Below are 19279 nucleotides of genomic sequence, written 5' to 3'. Positions count from 1 at the left end.
TTCTAGTAACCTTGAGAGGTTATGCTAGATTCGCAGAACGAGTAGGTGAGCTCACGGGGCTCTAACCTGAGGGCGTTGTTAACACAAGCCCTCGTAAGAGCAGTGCTTCGCAGAATTTACCACCGAATCGGAAACGCGAGCCACTGAGAAGATCCGGCGAGAAAATCAATGGGTTGTGGCTGTGGGTTAATTTAGTCGCCGAACCCTTCGCAAACGACGGGCGACGGGTTCGACGAGAACGGTGAGGGAATCTTGATAATCTTACTCTGCGTCTAGAATTTCAATTGGCATAAGGCGGGAAAAGTGTTTTATTTTTATTGCCCTTGTAGGCAGACGATCATACGACCCACCTCAGCAATGCCAGTGGCACAGCCAAGCCACTGTCTACCGCTTAATGCTCTTCGCAAGCCTCGTTTGAAGACGGACATGTCATAGCGCTCGGGAAACATCGTGGAGGGGAGCTCATGGAAACGCATCGTGGATGACCGCAGTGTCGCCAGGTAGTATGGATGAACTCTACTCCGGTGGCAGGCGGTGCAATGGTAAAAACGAGATGATGGTATCATCTCAAATGTACACTAAAATGTTTATTGTGAAAGAAATAGGTAGCCAAACAATTACTGTTTCAGTTTATATTGTCGGCCTGCCTGCTGTTATAATCTAATTATGTCGTATGACGTTGGAAATATCCTGTAGGTTTACCTATTTTAATATTAAACTGTGTGACTATAAATTAAAGCATTTTCGATAAACTATTAAAAGACAATTTTTGTGAACAATTTTTATTGTCGATTGCATACGTTTACAGTATAGTATATACTTATTTAAATACAGGTACATAAACGCCAGCGTCATCTCAGTACTTATGAAATCGAATTTAATATCAATCAAGTTTACATGTTGTTATTACCAATTAGACTAGAGTGTAATTTTGGAGAGTCCAGGGAGATTTTGTTATTTAAAACCTGTTATTATTATTATTGTTATTATTTTACAATTGTACTGGTTGTGCCAGTTAAAGAGACTGAACTGAAAAGACTGAGCTAGTAACCGCGTCATTCTCTGTAATTCATAAAATATAAAGTTTCTTGTACTCATTATGACACACTTAAAGCCAACGCTCAAACTCAGTCAGTTGACAAATAGGCGTGCAATAGTAATACACGAAAAGACCCCGGTCACAGAAATGAGAGGGAATTGAATTTAACAACCCCAAAATCGCGTACATATAATATTATAAAAAACATAATTGGTATAGATGACAAAGAGAAAAACAAAATGGCAAGAATTTTATAAACAATTATTTTATATTCAAGAAACTAGTTTTAACTTACAAAGAATCATAATGAATAGTATTATCAGGGTGTAGTACAATATATAAGTAATATTATATTATGTAAAGTTATTTAATGTAATAAATACTTGACGAAACAAGAAGGGTGCCTTGAATTGAAATTTTTAAACATAATATCTGAGTTGAACCTTATATTGAAAACTAATACCTACCGCCTATTAAACATTAGTTAGTACAATAGAACCAGGGATTGGCATTGATATGATCTCCCTACGAAATACATAAAAATTATTTGGAAAACGAAGTTAATCGCGCCAAAAACTATGAAATTAATATAAATCAAGTCGAGTACACAGATTACACTCATTACTACATAGAACATTTGTGGCAAAAATAATGAATAAAGTTGTTCTTCAAAATTTTAGTATAAAATTTGTATTTTATGTAATGTAATTTTTCATATCTTTGTAATTACAGATCCCGATCTAAAATAGTCACGGAAGCGTATTTCACTTTGCAACCACAAACCCCCCCTGTAGACAAACACGAGGTCAAGTCTCTCATTATAAACAACGGCTAAGACCAAACGTATCATTTGAGTTTTGAATAATTAATTAATAGAATCGGTACTGATATGCACTCGAGTGAACGATAATGAAGACGTGGGTAGGTGGGACCCGGCATCCATCCAATGTTGTTGTTATTATTTATGATCAGTTGAACCGTGAGCATATCTCTCGAAACTCAGAGAGGCCGACTATCTCATAATAGTTATTTATAAAAACTTTGGAGCGATTAAATCTAGTTTTAATTTAAGTTTTCTAAAAGGCTTAAAGAGGCAGGTAATTGTATTATTTGAATAGTTTATTTTCACTATATATGTAAATTAAAAAGCAGTTTCTGCTAGTCATATTCCCGTGTATCGATCACAATTGACCTCGTCAAGTGGACGATAAATATTTAATTGAACAACGAATCAATTTATTCAGATATTAAATCGAGTATTTTTAACAAATAATATAATTTTTTAGCACCATCTTACCCTGATAGTTATAATAAACTATATAATTTTTATATATATACGTAAGACAAATTGTTCATTATTAAAACGATTAACGGCCAATATACAACTGAACTGACTTTATATCATATTTTAGCTGAGCAATAATAATTATAGACATATCAATATTAATGTTAATGACATTAGCGTCCTATTTTTAACAAAATACTAATAGCTCTAGTTTAATATCTCAAATCCGAAATCTGACACGCCTGCTGCTACAAGAATCACTAATACACGGTAATTATTGACAGTGTTCTGTCATGTCGACCACCGTGTTCTTCTTCCATCCGAAGAAAAAGTAGCCGACCGCCAGACCAAGAACAAGGGCCAGACACAGCCACACATTGTAGGTCATGAAGATTAACATCAGCATGTACGAGGCGGTCGACTGAATAAAGTGAAGGCACGTCTGTATTATGTGGCCGCCCGACAGCATTGAGTATCTGAAAGCAGAAGATGAACTTCATTGATTTTATTGCTTAGATCGTTCGGCGGGCTCAGAACGAACTGTGAAGTTATAACAGCATTGAGGCAGCCCAACTTAAATGCCGAATGAGGTACATAATGAAGGTTGAATTAATTGAATTGGAATTACGAATTGGACTGTAATAAGGAAACAGGAGCAGGAAAATATGTCGATAACAATAAAAAACGTTAATTGCAAAATATGTCACTTTGGATTCTTCGGTATCTCATTAGCACTACTTATCTAACTATAATACATACAATATGCCTCTTCTCTCTTCTCTGGTCTAGCTAGGACTATCTCACGGCGGCCGTTATTACTGCGTATATTATCAATAGATGACAGTAACCACTTTCCATCGGGTGACTCAGGTGTGTATTGAAACGATAAACTCAATACTACTACAAAATTTCAATTGATAGCTATTTCGAAGTCCGTTCTCTTGGACACATAAAGCTCATAAATTCTTTAAAGCCAGGCTCGTCGTGACCGTCAATCAGACAGACGCACATAAATACGTCACGATTTACTTAAATGGCGCCACGTTCATCCCTGTACATACTTGAATATGTAATGAACGAAATTATGCAAAAATGGTTCGATGCTTGTGATGGAAATAAGAGATATGCGTGAAACAATTTCGATTAGGACGTGCTGAATGTTAAATATAAAAAATTACGTGAAAATAAAAATAACCTCCAAAGTTTTTATATAGTTAACAATAGCAAAAGAAATCAATTTTAGCGATTAGAGTTCGCAGATCTCCAAAAAAAATTGGGCCTTTGGTGAAAAACTGAGTTAATTCCTTTGGTGATTTTTGTCTATGCCGGAGTTTTATACAAGGTGGCAGGACATCGTCAGACACATCAAATGCTATACATATAATGATTACGAGCATTCTGTCAAAAGTAAAGGGATTAAGAAGAAGATACGGCCCAATTAGTCTACAAACCCGAAATATTTTTTTTCAAAAACGGATGTCAGTCAGTAGACTCTTTGAACTAAATCAACTTTATCAGCTTCTTTCTCATGATGGCTTCCCCTCTACCGACTTAATAGTTTGTTCGTCGCTGTTATCTCGTCGAACTGGCTCGTTGACAGAGCGCGGAGAATCTCTAAGAGCCTCATTTAAAGGTGACTTGGACATACCAAGAGAATGTCAATAAATTGTCACAGACGACAGTTTAGCCAAAGCTATGAAATGGGCATGAAAAAAAAGAAGAGCTGTGGAGTCCTCGTACAGGACGTCGTTACACGGGCAGACATCCCAGGGACTCGTGAAACAATGACCTGATGACCTGATCATAGTTACTGTTAGGAATTTAACGCAAAAGGTAAGAGACCGAAAAGAATGAGGTGCACTCAAAGAGACCTACACTCAGTATTGGGAGGACACGAATTGAAGGAGAGATGAAATCTGCTGTTTAAAATCATTCGTTCTAAACCATCATGTCTCTTACTAGCTCTACGAATAGCACAGAGAAACTTACTTGACAACGGCAGTACCGGCACACGGACTATTGGTTCCGCATTCGCTCTTGGTAATATTGACCCTGGAATCGGTGGCAGATGAGGCCCGTGTGTGCAGCGCTTCTCTGTAGTATTTCAAACCTTCGTACAGCACCCCGGCGAGGAAGATTGCTACTGCTGAACCAAACAGCTCCAAGGCGTTGGTAGTCTTCCATCCTTGGAACAATATTTCGGTGCACACGCAGGAATGGAACTGAAAATATTTTTAATTTTGTTATTTATCATATTATATATTACCTAAATTTGATCTAGCTTAACGTTCGGTGCATTGAATGAATGCAATAGATATTGCGATTTCACATATCTCATCATTGACGGCGGTGACATTTAATTCATGACCAAATTAATTAATTAATTATTGATCATTAATTGATTTGATTGATGATTTAAATGAAGGAAAAATAGTAATGTATTTTACGTGTAGCCAGGAATAACATCAATAGACGCCGCATACATTTTGAGATTTGATTCTCCGATTGGGAGACATAGTCGTTATAAGAATCTGGGGCGGCCCTAGCACAATTGATAAACGTTAAACTCAGAGAGAAAATAAACTAAAAGATGTTCCGTTTTATGTATGCGACACAACATCTGCCCCCATTTGAAATAATCATCTAGTCTTTTTTGCCGTGTGTACGTTACATTCCTTCAGAAACTAAATTGTATTCGTATTGTACTTAGTAATATGATTCCCACGCTCTCACTTGACTTTTGCCAAATATTTTTGCTGACAACGGACGCGGGGCCAAAACAAAGCCCCCAAAGGAAGCCACGCGAGTCTAACTTGTAAACACATTTTTACCACATGCCATCATGCATTGGCATAGTAAATATTTGTTTTTTGAGAGGAAATTTGAAAATGTTGACATGCAACAAAGAAAGACAGTAAAATGTTACAAAACTGATGTCACTCGAAAGTTGACATTACATTATTGTATGGTAATTAATATACGGTGAGTCCGCCGTAACATCGTGGATCTGCTGTTTCAACCCCTTGCCACAAAATGACCCGCGTAGATATCATTCAACATATTTTAATACGATATGTCACATATCAAGAACTGTTGTAGAGCAAATAAAACAAAATAAGAAATTGTCATAGTGTCGGTTTTTAGTTAGAATCTCTTATTTTGATGTGATGTTTTTCCTGTAGCGACATCTAGATATGTATTTATATTTATAGATTCTGGTAGATTATGAATTCGGTCAGTATCTTTGTATGTCCTCTTGACATACAGACACCAATTACACAGCATTGTTGTTGATACGCGTTACAAAAACCTTCTGAATTCGAAAAATTTAAAGAATAACACGTATTATACAGAATATATCTTGTTAGTATGTAATTGCGTTATAAGCATGAACTTTTTCGATAGGCAACGGCTTAGTTGTATCTCTGACATTGCTGGTTACACTAGGTGGATGCTGTGCTGACTGACTACCACTCAAGGCAATAACACAACTAGTATAGTATAAGTTTTATCTCACGATACACAATTTTCTTGGCAGAACTAAGGTGTTGACACAGATATTGCCCAAGTTTTTTTGTTTATTTTATTTTTATTGCGTAAATGGTTGGACGAGCTCACAGCCCACCTGGTGTTAAGTGGTTACTGGAGCCCATAGATATCGCCCCGCCCTTCAAACCGAAACGCATTACTGCTTCACGGCAGAAATAGGCACGGTGGTGGTACCTACACGTGCGGACTCACAAGAGGTCCTAACACCGGTAAAAAAATACCACCAGTAAGTCATCAACGATTTCAATAAGTTAGCGACTGATTTGTGATAAACGTGACGCGTCAATGCTCTTTTCCGTGTTACATAACCTGCGACCTCTCGGATAGTCGGATGGTCTAGCTGTCAGAAGAAAGAACGAGTTGAATAGCATAACAATAAAATGTAATTAGTATATATTTTGTCGTAAACTCATCGCTATCGCCACCGCGGCACCGCACTGTAGTCGACAACAGTGTAACCACGGGTCACTTGTGTTCCTTCACACGCTGATAAATTTGTTTATTGGTTTCTAACAGGAAAAATATCGTTGCGAATAACATTTCTGGCTTTATTACTTCAATTTATATGTTTTGACACATGGTAATTAGACTAGGTTAATATTAGCGATGAGATTCCTACCAGTCATTCGGAACGGTTGATAGTGTTTTAAGGGGCTCACATCAACAAAAAGTTATTATTTATTTGTTGAAATTATATCAAAATGATGACTTTGGTAATGCTTTGTACAACAATAAAACTCTTTCACTTGGATTTGTAAGTAAACCGTAATTGTATCAGCACCCTTATGTTACGTTACTGCTTATTTCATTATTTCTTTTCAACGCAATATAAAACTTTAATAGTTTTTTAATAACTTTATTTATCTATGATGTTTACGATGGAGAATACACGATATTAAGTACTGTGGGCACGTGCCCGAAGTCACCGTGTAGCTAAAAATGCTGTTGTCATTTGCCGGTAAAAATGCATGTGCACTCACCACCATAGCATGACTGTGGTCATGTCCAGCGCATGGGTCGTCGCTGTGTCCGTGGTCATGTCCATGGTCGTGGTTGTGGTGCATCATGTGGTCCATGGCTGAAAAAGGTAAATGCAATTCTAAATATATTTTTGTTTCTGATTTTGAATCGACAAAATAACATCAATATTGAAATATTTAAGTGAATAATGTGGAGGAGACTGAAGAAAGAGGCGCTCCTAGTAAGTACACTGATGTACTATGTCTAAATGCCGGTCATCGTTCTCGTCGAACCCGTCGCTTGCGACGAAGGGCTCGACGAGTAAAGTCTAAATGACTCTGATAACGGACTTACTTTGTTATGATCTTTCCTAGTCCGGTTTCGTTTAGTAGCAAACATATATGAATATATGTAGCAGCTGGTCTCTATTGTTGCATTTGTGATACTTGTATATTCGATCTATGATAGCTGGTAGCAGAGAGCTCGACAAGAAATTAGTCTAAGTGGAAAGTCTAATTGAATACAACCTGCTTTAAAAAAAAAATTAATATTTTTTATAATTTTTTTATTTTATATCTAAACATGCTCCTGATTTCAATTTTCCAAATCTAATATTTAGAGTTCTAGTTTATTGTTATTATTACAATCCTTGTGATGTGTTTGTCGCTAAACTCCTTAAAAGCAGTACTGATTTTAATGATTTTTTCTTTTATTTGAGTGGATCTTTTGATGGATTAGTTTTAATATTGAACTCCATAGGTGGCGCTGCCATCGGGTTTGCTTTTTCAGTGCCGGCCCCCTCAATTTTTACAGATATTGGCGATCATTTAGGATAAGATTTCTTGAAATAAATAATTTATCTAAAAGTTTCAATCAACAACTCCACAAGAGAAAGATAAGTACACTAAATTTGAATTCGGATAAAAGCGATTTTTTGTGAAGTAGATGCGACCTTGTGGTTGTGATTTAGAGGTATGCACACCAAGGTTGCTGCTAGGTTGCAACTAGCGCAAATAGCTAGTTGTGCAATAGTAGCTTTCACCGGCGCTTACAGGTCGCACAACTGTTGCGCAACTCACCTGTCTATCTACTAAGATGCACATTACAACCTACTGCATATTTGTATCTCAATCTTCTGCTAAATATTAGTAACAGTTGATTAAAACTGAAATCACAACACAAATGGGAATTGGACTGTGTGTGTCAGAGTGAGCAAACAAATCACCATTTTGTTGGAAATAATATTGTGCACTGGTGATAAATACTACGTGTCTTTTCCTGATGACTGATATTCTTAGCTGGTTTATCTCGTATTTTCCTCGTAATTTGGAAAGGGGAATTTACTGTAAGAAATGCACAAACCAGTTTTGTAAATAAAAACTTCACGTTTTAGTAACGTAATTCAAACGGGTAAGCGATCGTGTACTGAACTAAGTGAAACAAACGATTGCAACTTTTGTTGGGTCTGTGACGTCTGTGTAGATGTGTACATCTGTTGCCATCCTGGAGAATGAGACTAGAATAATTTTATGCAGTGCCATCTATATATTTAACAGACATGTCGCTAAAATTATAAAGAGGAAAGATTTGTTTGTTTGTTTGTATTGAATAGGCTCCGAAACTACTGAACCGATTTTAAAAATTCTTGCACTGTTTGAAAGCTGCACTATCCCTGAGTGACATAGGCTGTTCCTTGTTTCCAATAAAAATATCAGAATTAGGAATGCTACAAAAATTAACTAAAATCTGACGTTTTGAAATATCCAGCAAACATATTTTATTAGTAAAAGAAATCAAAAGTAAAAAAGTACAAGGAGAAACAAATTTTTATATATAATTCAGGTTGATTATAAATGGTTCAATTTTGAGGAAACAGAGAATATGAGACATCCGTTTTGGCGTCTCCATACATAGTCATTGACAGTACGGATTGCAGTTGTTTATAACGTACTCAGTAGGATTGAGGTTAGTGACGTCAATGTAAATTTAAAAACCTAATCGTTTTCCAAATAGCTAGTTATTTGGAAAGCCTTTCAAACTATAAATCTCACTGTGACAGAACTTTTTCGTCAAAACATAGAGCACACTGCCATACGCAATAAGCTATTACATACAATTGTTGCTTTATATATGTCCCATAAAAGAAAACCTTGTGCCTACTAGGAAAATTGTTTCCATGCAAATCCTTCTCTGATAATTTTATACATCCTGCAATTCGATATTCTCGATGATCTTGTATTTAGCACCACTACCCCTATGTCATTAGTCCCTAATAAAAATAAGTTAGAATAATATTTTCCAAAGTTCAATGACCTGTATGTTGAACATCACAGAATAACGTGTACATTTAAAACCACACATCTAATTGGTTTTTCATGGACGTTGAAATTTTATTGATAAGAATTAGCCTGAACAGATAAAACTGTACTATCTTCATAGTTACGTCATTTTCCAACTCTTGTATTGTGTTTTGACATAAAGATTTCGCTTCCATGGTGTTCATTATGTATAACTGTTATGTAATTTAGAAAACCAAACATATGCCGTTGCGCCATACAGTACAAGACGTTTACGATACGTTCTGCGTTGTTCTTTTTTATTTTATTTTTTATTGCCTTTGTAGGCAGACGAGCACACGGCCCACCTGATGGTGAGTGGTTACCGTCGCCCATGGACTTCAGCAATGCCAAGGGCAGAGCCAAGCCGCTGCCTACTTCACATTGTAGTTTGTTAATCTGGTTGTGACAGATAACAGAAAGTTTGACAGATCGTTTGAAAGTCGTCGTGGCCTAAAGGATAAGACGTCCGGTGCATTCGTATCGAGCGATGCATCGGTGTTCGAATCCCGCAGCCGGGTACCAATTTTTCTAATGAAATACGTACTTAACAAATGTTCACGATTGACTTCCACGGTGAAGGAATAACATCGTGTATAAAAATCAAACCCGCAAAATTATAATTTGCGTAATTACTGGTGGTAGGAACTCTTGTGAGTCCGCACGGGTAGGTACCACCACCCCGCCTATATCTGCCGTGAAGCAGTAATGCGTTTCGGTTTGAAGGGTGGGGCAGCCGTTGTAACTATACTGAGACCTTAGAACTTATATCTCAAGGTGGGTGGCGCATTTACGTCGTAGATGTCTATGGGCTCCAGTAACCACTTAACACCAGGTGGGCTGTGAGCTCGTCCACTCATCTAAGCAATAAAAAAAAAAAAAAAAAAAAAAAGATCGTTCATCCTCTTGGAAGGCTAGCGTTAGAAAAATATACTTATCGTAGATGATTTGAATCAAACTTAATTGTTGCTGTACTAATTATTATCTGCTCAGCATTGCGATGACTACAATTTTATATTACAAGTTTAATACCCGGATCACACAAAGACATTTAAAAAAGATAATCTGTGATTTTGGTTCAGCTAAATGCAACGTCATATTTTTTTGTAAATTCGACCACCCGAGCTCTTCAGATAAGGCTTGAATATAGATATCGTTGCTTGTGTTTGTTCTAGTGGCTCCAATCATTGCGTTTTGTAGGTTGTTTCACTTAATTGGATCTTAATTGAGCTGTGTATACGTAATAGATTATCTCTAACTCACACCGTTAGAGATAATCGAGTCATTTCCAGGTCAAGTATTTGTTTTAGGAGAGAGAAACTTAGACGATCTCTAATATTTTTTGTAATATTATAGTTTATATGTCTACATGTACATTTTCTCGCCTAAGGTTTGTTTAGTATGGGCAGGCAAGAGGAAACACCAAAAACCCATTTCCAGTTATAAATATCTGATTACTTACACAATATTCATTTGTACTATTAAGAAAATATTTTACAATTTAAATTGGTTATGCATAAATTAGCTTCCTTTAACGTTGATATTATACTTTGATATTTATTATAATACGTATTTCAACGAATTCTTCGTGCAAGAACACAGGGGAATATTTTATTTAGTTTCACGACATTAAGAATTGCAAAAGTACCTATAGGTATGTACTGAGAAATATAATTTATTCATACCTCGCTGATTTCTTTAGTCTTGAATAGAAAACTTCTAAAAGTATTCTACGGTGAAGAGTTTAGTAGCCGAGTTGCATAGCCCTAACGAGCGGGCCCCGGTTCGATGATTATTGCGTCACCGGTTGACCGTGAGGATTTAACGGATATTTGGTTTCATCATTAGATTTTATTTTATGTGTCCTTAATTATCATCCGTGATTAGAGAAACGGTAAAGAAATACCGGAACTACGAGAACCGTAATTTAATTGAAATCAGGATTCTGTTAATTTACATTTATATTAATACATATTTGTGAATAATCCCTCTCTTATCAGAGGAGGACGATGGGCGACAGCTTTTTTTTCCTGCCTAAGATGATAGCCTTGAGAGGTTATTTCAGCGTAACCTTAACTAGTAGGTGAACTCACGGGGCTCAAGCCTGTAGACGTTGCTAAAACGAACCCTAGCAAGAGCTGTGCTTCGCAGAATCTACCACTGGATCGGAACTCACCGGAAACGCGAACCACTGAGAAGATCCGGCGAGAAAATCAGTGGGCTGTCGGTACGCTTTTTTACCACTGTTTCTTCTCGGTCACTAGTCCGTCGTATTTATGAATACTTACATTACGTATATTGTGCAAATATCGGTATATTTTACATAACCCTCCTCCTCCCCATTCTATTCTATTCTATCAGCCCATGGACGTCCACTGCTGGACATAGGCCTCCCCCAAGCCTCGCCACAAAGACCGGTCCTGCGCTGCCTGCATCCAGCGGATCCCCGCGAACCTCAATAGGTCGTCGGCCCACCTTGTGGGAGGCGTACCCACGCTACGTCTCCCAGTACGCGGTCGCCACTTAAGAACCTTCTGGCCCCAACGGCCATCCGTTCCGCGAGCAATGTGTCCTGCCCACTGCCAGTTCAGTGTCGCAATCCTTTGGGCTATGTCAGTTACTCCTCCTAATAATACCTATCTCGTGATAGGGACTTGCAGGCTCGCAGGCGTTGAATCTATCGTCCTGCCGCAAAGCCTTCATGGGTTTCTCCTCTAACCGATCAACCCGAGCTAGACCAGGCATACCTGACCGAATATACCCTATGCATTAGCTTCAAATCTTAGATGTAACTTTGCATAAATACCACAATTATTTTCGAAATTATAAGGGAACAGACGAAGATGATATAGTCTGTTTAAATTATGACCTCCTTCGACTTTGCCGGAGTCGGATTTAAACAATACGATTATCTGTGGCGGTGCACCTACTGGGGCTGGTTCAAGGTGAACAACTTCGTATTAATGCAAACGACTACCAATTAAGACAGAAATTGTATTTTTCAAAGCATTCATATCTATATTTATTCGTTTTCCATATTATCCGGGAGAAATATTATATGTGTTTTAATAACGTTTTGTATATTGTGTGTGATGTGCATATATTTGGAAAAAGCAAGCCTTGAGTTTCTTGCCGATTCATCTTAGAGGTAAAACTGCATTCCGTGTTGGCGGATATAGTGATAATTGTAAATAGACAAGCTTTAACAAAAACCGACTTCAAATAGAAAAAGAAAGATATTCCAAAACAAATGAATACACACTAAAAACAATAATGATGACGTGATCTTGAATTATTGAGTTATTCATATCTATTTGACGCGCAAGTACTTAATGCAAATTTAAGTCTTATAATATGGTTTTCTCATGGATACCATTATCAGAACTGGACTAAGCTGGACCACAAGGGAAGCGTCAGCTTTCTAATAAAAAAATAATCATCAAAATCTATTCACCCAAAGTCAAGTCAAGTCAAAAGTTATGAGGTAACAAACATAAAAAAAAGAAAAAACATACAGTCGAATTGAGAACTTCCTCCTTTTTGAAGTCGGTTAAAAACGCGTCTAAAGGCTTATTCGAATAAACAAACTATTCGCTTCGATTTTGCTCGAATTAGAAATGTTTCATAGATCACATGAGTTACACAAGCTCATTTTCGTGTTTAACTTTCTCGTTTGTAATCATTGATGTACAAACATTTCCCGTAGCATCCATCCCTATCGTGGCAAGAAAGGGTGCATACAGCATACCCACCAACTCCATTTTAATACTATACATTAACGATGCAGTAGTATTTGAATAAAGCATTGGGTGTGCAGTAAATAAATACTAATAATCAATCACGCCACGTTAACTGGTCCCGTGATAAGTTCGTAAAGAACTTGTGTCGGTCTAGAATAACCATTACGCAGCTTCTTTCTACGGGTCTCGTTAAAGGCGGAATTTACAGAGTATGGGCATCAGCGCTCTTTGAGTATTCCCGCGTAAAGTCCGCATTGACTGGTTGGCAGAGCGTATTGTAAGGTCGCGCAACGACACATAATTATGAATTATGATTATCAAATATAATGGAGACTACGAATCCATTTTTTTTTTAATTCCATTGATGGGTGGACGAACTCACAGTCCACCTGGTGTTAAGTGGTTACCGGAGCCAATATACAACGTAAATGCCGCCACCCACCTTAAGATATGAGTTTTAAGGTCTCAGTATAGTCACAATGGCTGCCTCACCCCTCAGACCGAAACGCACTATTGCTTCAAGGCAGAAATAGGCAGGGTGTGGTTGGTGCCCGTGCGGCAAATAAGGTGCACGCTCGTCTCTCTATTAAAACAATCAAATTATTTACATTTGTAGGTCATTGTTATCAGCACTTCATCGCGTCTCCCAACTAAATAAATAACAAATAGTGTAAACAGCATCAGCAATGTTGTATCCGTTACTACACTCACTGCAAACACGATAATTTTGCGCAGGTGTGCGGAACTGTGTCGTGATCGTCCTACTTTAAAATATACTAAATCAGCATAGAAGCCAATGAGGACAATGAACTTGCATTCTTTTGGGTTTACCCAAACAGCCGCAGCTGTTTCTTTCAAGAGACTCCAGAGAAGCAAGACGCGACGTTTAGCTGGGAACGTACTTGGACGACCTTTAGGTTGATAAGATAAAGGTTCATCTAGCACTCAAAAATCGGAAAGCTCTAGATGTGTCTAGACAGATCTCGCAGCCATGAAAGAAAAACGTGCGTTGTTTGATGTCCCATTTCGAATAGTTTTTGGAAATAGTTTTGTTACAATGCTCTCGAATGATAGTAAGTTTTCACGCAGCGTTTAATTTAGTATAAATTCCCTTAAAGCGTCCCCTGTACCTCTCATCTGGTACCGAGGTCAGGACTGTGTACTGTAGACCAGTAGTTGCAGTCTTTGATGAAGTTATTGCCGTCTCTTACACTGATTCAATCTTGGTATCTTATAATAGTATATTCCTGTGTTGTTGTGATGATTAGTGTAGTTTACGGCGCGGCTGGTGTTAAGGAGTTACCGAGGTCCACACTTCCATAGACATTACGGCGTGAACGCCACAATCCAGTTTTAGCTACCATGACTGCTTCATGACAGACACATTACGTTCTTAGCAAATCTCTATTGTGCCTGCCTCATTCTTCTTAGGGTGAAAATGTATTCCGAATCGATGGCAGAGTCATGACGACGAAAAGCGCATGTGAAGAGCACTTGAATAACGAAATTCTGATGTAGCACAGTTTCTTGTCTATTGAGTTCGCAGAAGATGATCACAACACCAGATAAACTCGAATGGCGGTAAGTGTGTTGCATCGCCTGTAACCCCATCGGTTTTAGAGGTTTGCGCTAAAGATGACTGATTAGTGATACCGCCTTTTTGCCAAAGACTATTATAGTAAAACTATGCTGTGTCACCAAAGAAATGCACATATATATGCTCTGTTTGAATACAGTACATGACGCAGCAACTCAATGTTTGAATGTGTGCGTGGATAAATTGTGAGCTTCCTTTGAGTGGGGGTACCAGTGCTGGCGATACTGGCTGATTAATTTTAGGACATGTCTTAGCAGTGTTTCCCGAGCGTTATGGCATGTCTTTCCTCAAACACGGCTTGCGGGGAGAATTCAGGGTATAAAGTACCTCAGTATTCAAAATGTAATTTTTTTTTAAATCCTCAAGATAAAACCACTCCAATTAACGACTATTCAAACTAAAAAATATGAAGTTAATATTCTTGTGCTAAAATTAGTATTGTTAAGTAAGTGTGCTAATGATTTGCGTAAAGAACGAATTTTAGTTGTGGTTCCATTCAGTTGTCCTGTTAGCCGTTCCTAAACCGATAACATGATAAGCCCGCCATTTAAAAAATTAATGACGCTAAGGTTTTCTGTTTTCTCCGCCGGCGCACAAAGATGAATTTTGCTTTCAGAGTCCGTTAAAGAAGGAATAATGTGCCGGAGTAAAAAGGTACTCTTTACACTGTCTACGTTTCCACGTCTACACAATATGATTACATATAACAGAACAATACTCGGGTGCCTGTACACTGAAGAAAAGTAAAGTCTGTTTGTTTGTTGGCCCACGCCTCTGGAATTTTTGAATAAATTTTCATGAATTTTGTAAGCTAGTTCATAGATACATTGGTTGGGAGTACAATATAAGATTTTATTATCATATTTAAAAATGCTATAGTATTTTAAAGAGATTTGGAATTTACTTTATAAGTGTAATTTACGCAAGTATCTGCCTGTCATGTTTTCGTACCTAAACCACTTGTTCGATTTTGATGATATTCAGCATGAAAATATTTTGAGCTCGGAGAAAGGATGTCATGCCGGCTACCATTCATCCCAGTGCCGAATATGCAGTCATTTTATGTGGATTGTATGTTTTATTTAAATTGTTTGATAAAATAAATAAGACAATCAATTTTATTGCATTAATCTGAATGACATATAAGTCTTCGGGGAATCCCGTTCGACGCTCGGTGGAAGTTCATGGAATGACCTCACAGTCAAGACAAGGAAAAAAACAAGGATAGCAGTTTTTACCTAGACGGTTCTAGTTATAATTATTATTGTCCGATATCGTTAGACTAAACTGGTGGTAGGTGGTAGGACCTCTTGTGAGTCCGCGCGGGTGGGTACCACCACTCTGCCTATTTCTGCCGTGAAGCAGTAATGCGTAACCAATTAACACCAGGTGGGCTGTGAGCTCGTCCACCCATCTAAGCAACAAAAAAAAAAGACTGCGCGCAATTGATCGGAGTCGCTGTAATTCGAACCACACAGCACACTCGCGGAGCCTCTATTGTTCTAGAACTATAATAGCTAACCTAATGGCTGACAATTTAGTACTCATCGCTGAAATCGACCTTAGAACGACTAGGAGGATTGTTCTAGACGAAAAATAAATATTACAGATTAAATAAAACAAAATGTGTGTTACTTCCTGTGATTAGTGGTGTACCGGCGCAGAGGCGTGTGAGGACGCAGCTTTATGACCAGGTTTATATCACAAACCGATTGCGGATATGTGCATGCCAACGTTTTCTTTTGCCGTAAGGTATTGCATTACAGGTTTAAAGATATCGACTATTATTATAGATACTATACGCTATATGCTAGTACTCATACAAAAAAAATCTCATGTCTTAAGCTGGTGGCGATGTTGGCTGTAGCGGTCTGTGGGCTTCGGTAATCAGGTAAAAAAAAAAGTTGCTATAAATTAACAAAGTTTTGTAGTCTCAACCCTGCAATCTCTAGCATGAGAACAATACATGATACAGCTACTCCACCAGCGCTAAGTAAAAACATCCCATTAAAGATTCTTAATATAAATAACAATAAACTGTGAACTAGCAATCTATACAGCGATCGATCGCTTCACATGTGTTAATAATAATATCTTTATCTTTCACTTCAGTCCACATCACCGTATCAATATTGACATAAACAGATAAAAAATAGTAACTGTAGTATTTTGTAAATTGTACTTAAATAATACTACGAAACCTATCGCAGCACGATTTTTCCTTTTTCCAGAGAAACATAGAAATAGCAGAAGAAATCATGGTCTACGTGGTGTTGTTTGGTATTTCTGGTATCTGAGAATTAATGTTATTCGCCTTTAGAGTTCGAACACCGGCAGATTTTTTTTTATGAATGAAGGATTACTGGTAGTCTATAGGCCTTTTCAGTTTCATCAGGACAGGTGGGCGAGCACGGCCAAGAGGGGCGGAATTTGCTAACAGCTGCCCGAGCGCCTCCAAGGGAGACCTAACAACTCAAGAGCAGCTGATTCGCGAATCTGCCACCAGATCCGAATCGTAACCTGCTGAGAAGATCCGGTGAGAAACTTAGCGGGCTGATGCTTAGGTTAGGTTGCACGTCGAACCCTTTGCCGAGTTCGACGAGTACGGTTCTCGAGGTCTCTAAGCCTGCTCTTAGCGTTACAGCGGAAGGCGTCCCCCCGGCAAAGTTATCGATACGAATACATGGGGGTACTTTATTCCACGAAAGGTCCGTTGCGAACAACTGTTGTATCAACTTAAGTACTTGAAGAGTTCCCGGTTAAGAAAGTTAAGAAAAAAATGTATGGTAACAGGGAATTCCGAGCAAAAATGCTATTTAATGATAGCATTAATTAACAAGTTCAAATATCGGTAGTTTTCATAGAAGACACACTTACAAGATTTGTTTTAATTTAACAAAATTATAACCGTAATATTACGAAATCATAAAGCAATGTCACCGAAAAACATCGGAACATATATTGTAGTCATAGTCATTTTTTACTGGTGGTAGGACCCCTTGGGAGTCCGCGCGGGTGGGTACGACCACCCCGCCTATTTCTGCCGTGAAGCAGTAATGCGTTTCGGTTTGAAGGGTGGGGCAGCCGTTGTAACTATACTGAGATCTTAGAACTTATATCTCAAGGTGGGTGGCGCATTTACGTTGTAGATGTCTATGGGCTCCAGTAACCACTTAACACCAGGTGGGCTGTGAGCTCGTCCACCCATCTAAGCAATAAAAAAAAAAATGTATAAACTCAGAAACAATCAATTATAAAATTATATCACTTGATTCACGGTCATCGGTAGGTAGTACAAACTAATTACATTGCATAATAAACTATCTGCTTCTTATCGACTCTACCCGATAATTTGCAAGCGAAGTATATATTGTCCCTTCGTAACAAGATGACACTCTACAGAACTTGCATTCATTCCGTCCGTCATGACTTATGCAAGTGTAGTGTTCGCACACGCGGCCCGCATGCACATTAACTCTCTCCAGATTATTCCTTCCGTTTTTGCAGCCTAAGATCATCGATCTTTGAGGGAGGAGTACGTTTCTGCGTTCTTTACCGCCTATTTTCAGAGAAGTGCAGTGAAGAACTGATTGAGATGATCTATTAGTTTCCGTTCTACCTCCTTAGGTAGCATAATTATGTCAAACTAATTTTTTCAAACAAACGTTGAGGATTTAGATTGATGTATTTATTCTCTATGACATTATGGTGTGTCCTTAGTTATTTATACACGATTTAAGCATGTTCAGGTCCACGTATTGGTATTTCTAGGGGACGATAAGATATACGGCCCGGTGTTGGGCACCGTACTAGAGCCTACACAGAGCTACTTCGAAATTTTATCTGCACATCCGTTATCGTTTCAAATTTGTTGCTTTTCTTATCGAACCGTTCAAATGTGAAATTGGTCAACCGTGATAGAGCTAGCTGTGATACATTAAAGTTAAATAAACCACCATGTGTACCTAACGATACAACAAGATAAGATTATTAAATAAATAAATAAAGTTTTATATGAGTTCCACCACTAATTTTATGTGGTCAGTCTATAATTAAAAATATCAGAAACTAATATTTAATAATTATCGCTCAAAACAGTTATATGTTGGTCAAACGTTAAGTTTGTTTTATTGTGTAATGACTTTACGTTCATTTGTGATAATTTTAGGTGTCCAGAGCTTTTAAAACGATAACATGCACTAAGTTTGTCGTCACGTCATAAACACAGACTATTTGTTTTGCATTTTCTTATATTTCAGCTTTATGTATGTGTGAAGTAAGTGGGCGAATATCTTCGATGGGCCGAGATGCCCATACTGCTTGTCGTAGTAGAGGATTTTGTTACGATCTTTGTTACCTACCAATTATTAATATGTGGTTATATTTCTTTCATATCATGTATGTATATCGTAAAAAGTGAACACTTTATAGGGGAAATTAATCTTACAATTTTAGTTATGTTCATAAAATCACATCATTTATAAAACAAGATTTTGATGGCGTAAAGAATGAGCCCTTCTCGTCCTACTGCGTAACTTAATGAAAGCAATCGGTCAGAGTCTCGAAGGCCACTTACAACGAAATGTTTCGACACTCGACCTTTCGGAAATAGGCTTAAAATACCATGACTGTCGCTATTTTATCATTGGCGTTGTGAGAGAGACAATTTAAATTCAAAAACAATCAAAAAGCAAATAGATTTGTGACTGTTGTTGTGAGTTAAAAACATATTTGAACGAGGAACGTTTGAGGAGCAACGTGGCACCTTCGTTG

The 19279-nt window shown here is 37.8% G+C and overlaps 1 protein-coding gene across 2 annotated transcripts in view; it reads right to left on the bottom strand.

The window, feature by feature from the left end:
• Positions 1 to 766: 766 nt before the first annotated feature.
• The window catches only part of LOC114243355 (high affinity copper uptake protein 1), a 29623-nt gene continuing 11110 nt past the window's right edge, over positions 767 to 19279 (bottom strand). For both annotated transcript variants that reach the window (XM_089738539.1, XM_028174810.2), the window contains exons 2-4: positions 6854 to 6951; positions 4314 to 4546; positions 767 to 2800 (exon numbers count right to left, since the gene is read on the bottom strand). In XM_089738539.1, the coding sequence (XP_089594665.1) occupies positions 2599 to 2800; positions 4314 to 4546; positions 6854 to 6949 (531 nt within the window). In that variant the 5' untranslated portion in view covers positions 6950 to 6951 and the 3' untranslated portion in view covers positions 767 to 2598. The remainder of the gene's footprint in view (positions 2801 to 4313; positions 4547 to 6853; positions 6952 to 19279) is intronic.

This window comes from Bombyx mandarina, chromosome 25, assembly GCF_030267445.1.
Source record: "Bombyx mandarina strain Sakado chromosome 25, ASM3026744v2".
NCBI classification, from domain to species: domain Eukaryota; kingdom Metazoa; phylum Arthropoda; class Insecta; order Lepidoptera; family Bombycidae; genus Bombyx; species Bombyx mandarina.
Note: the sequence above shows the minus strand (reverse complement) of the source record. Positions and strands in the feature narration are given on the sequence as shown.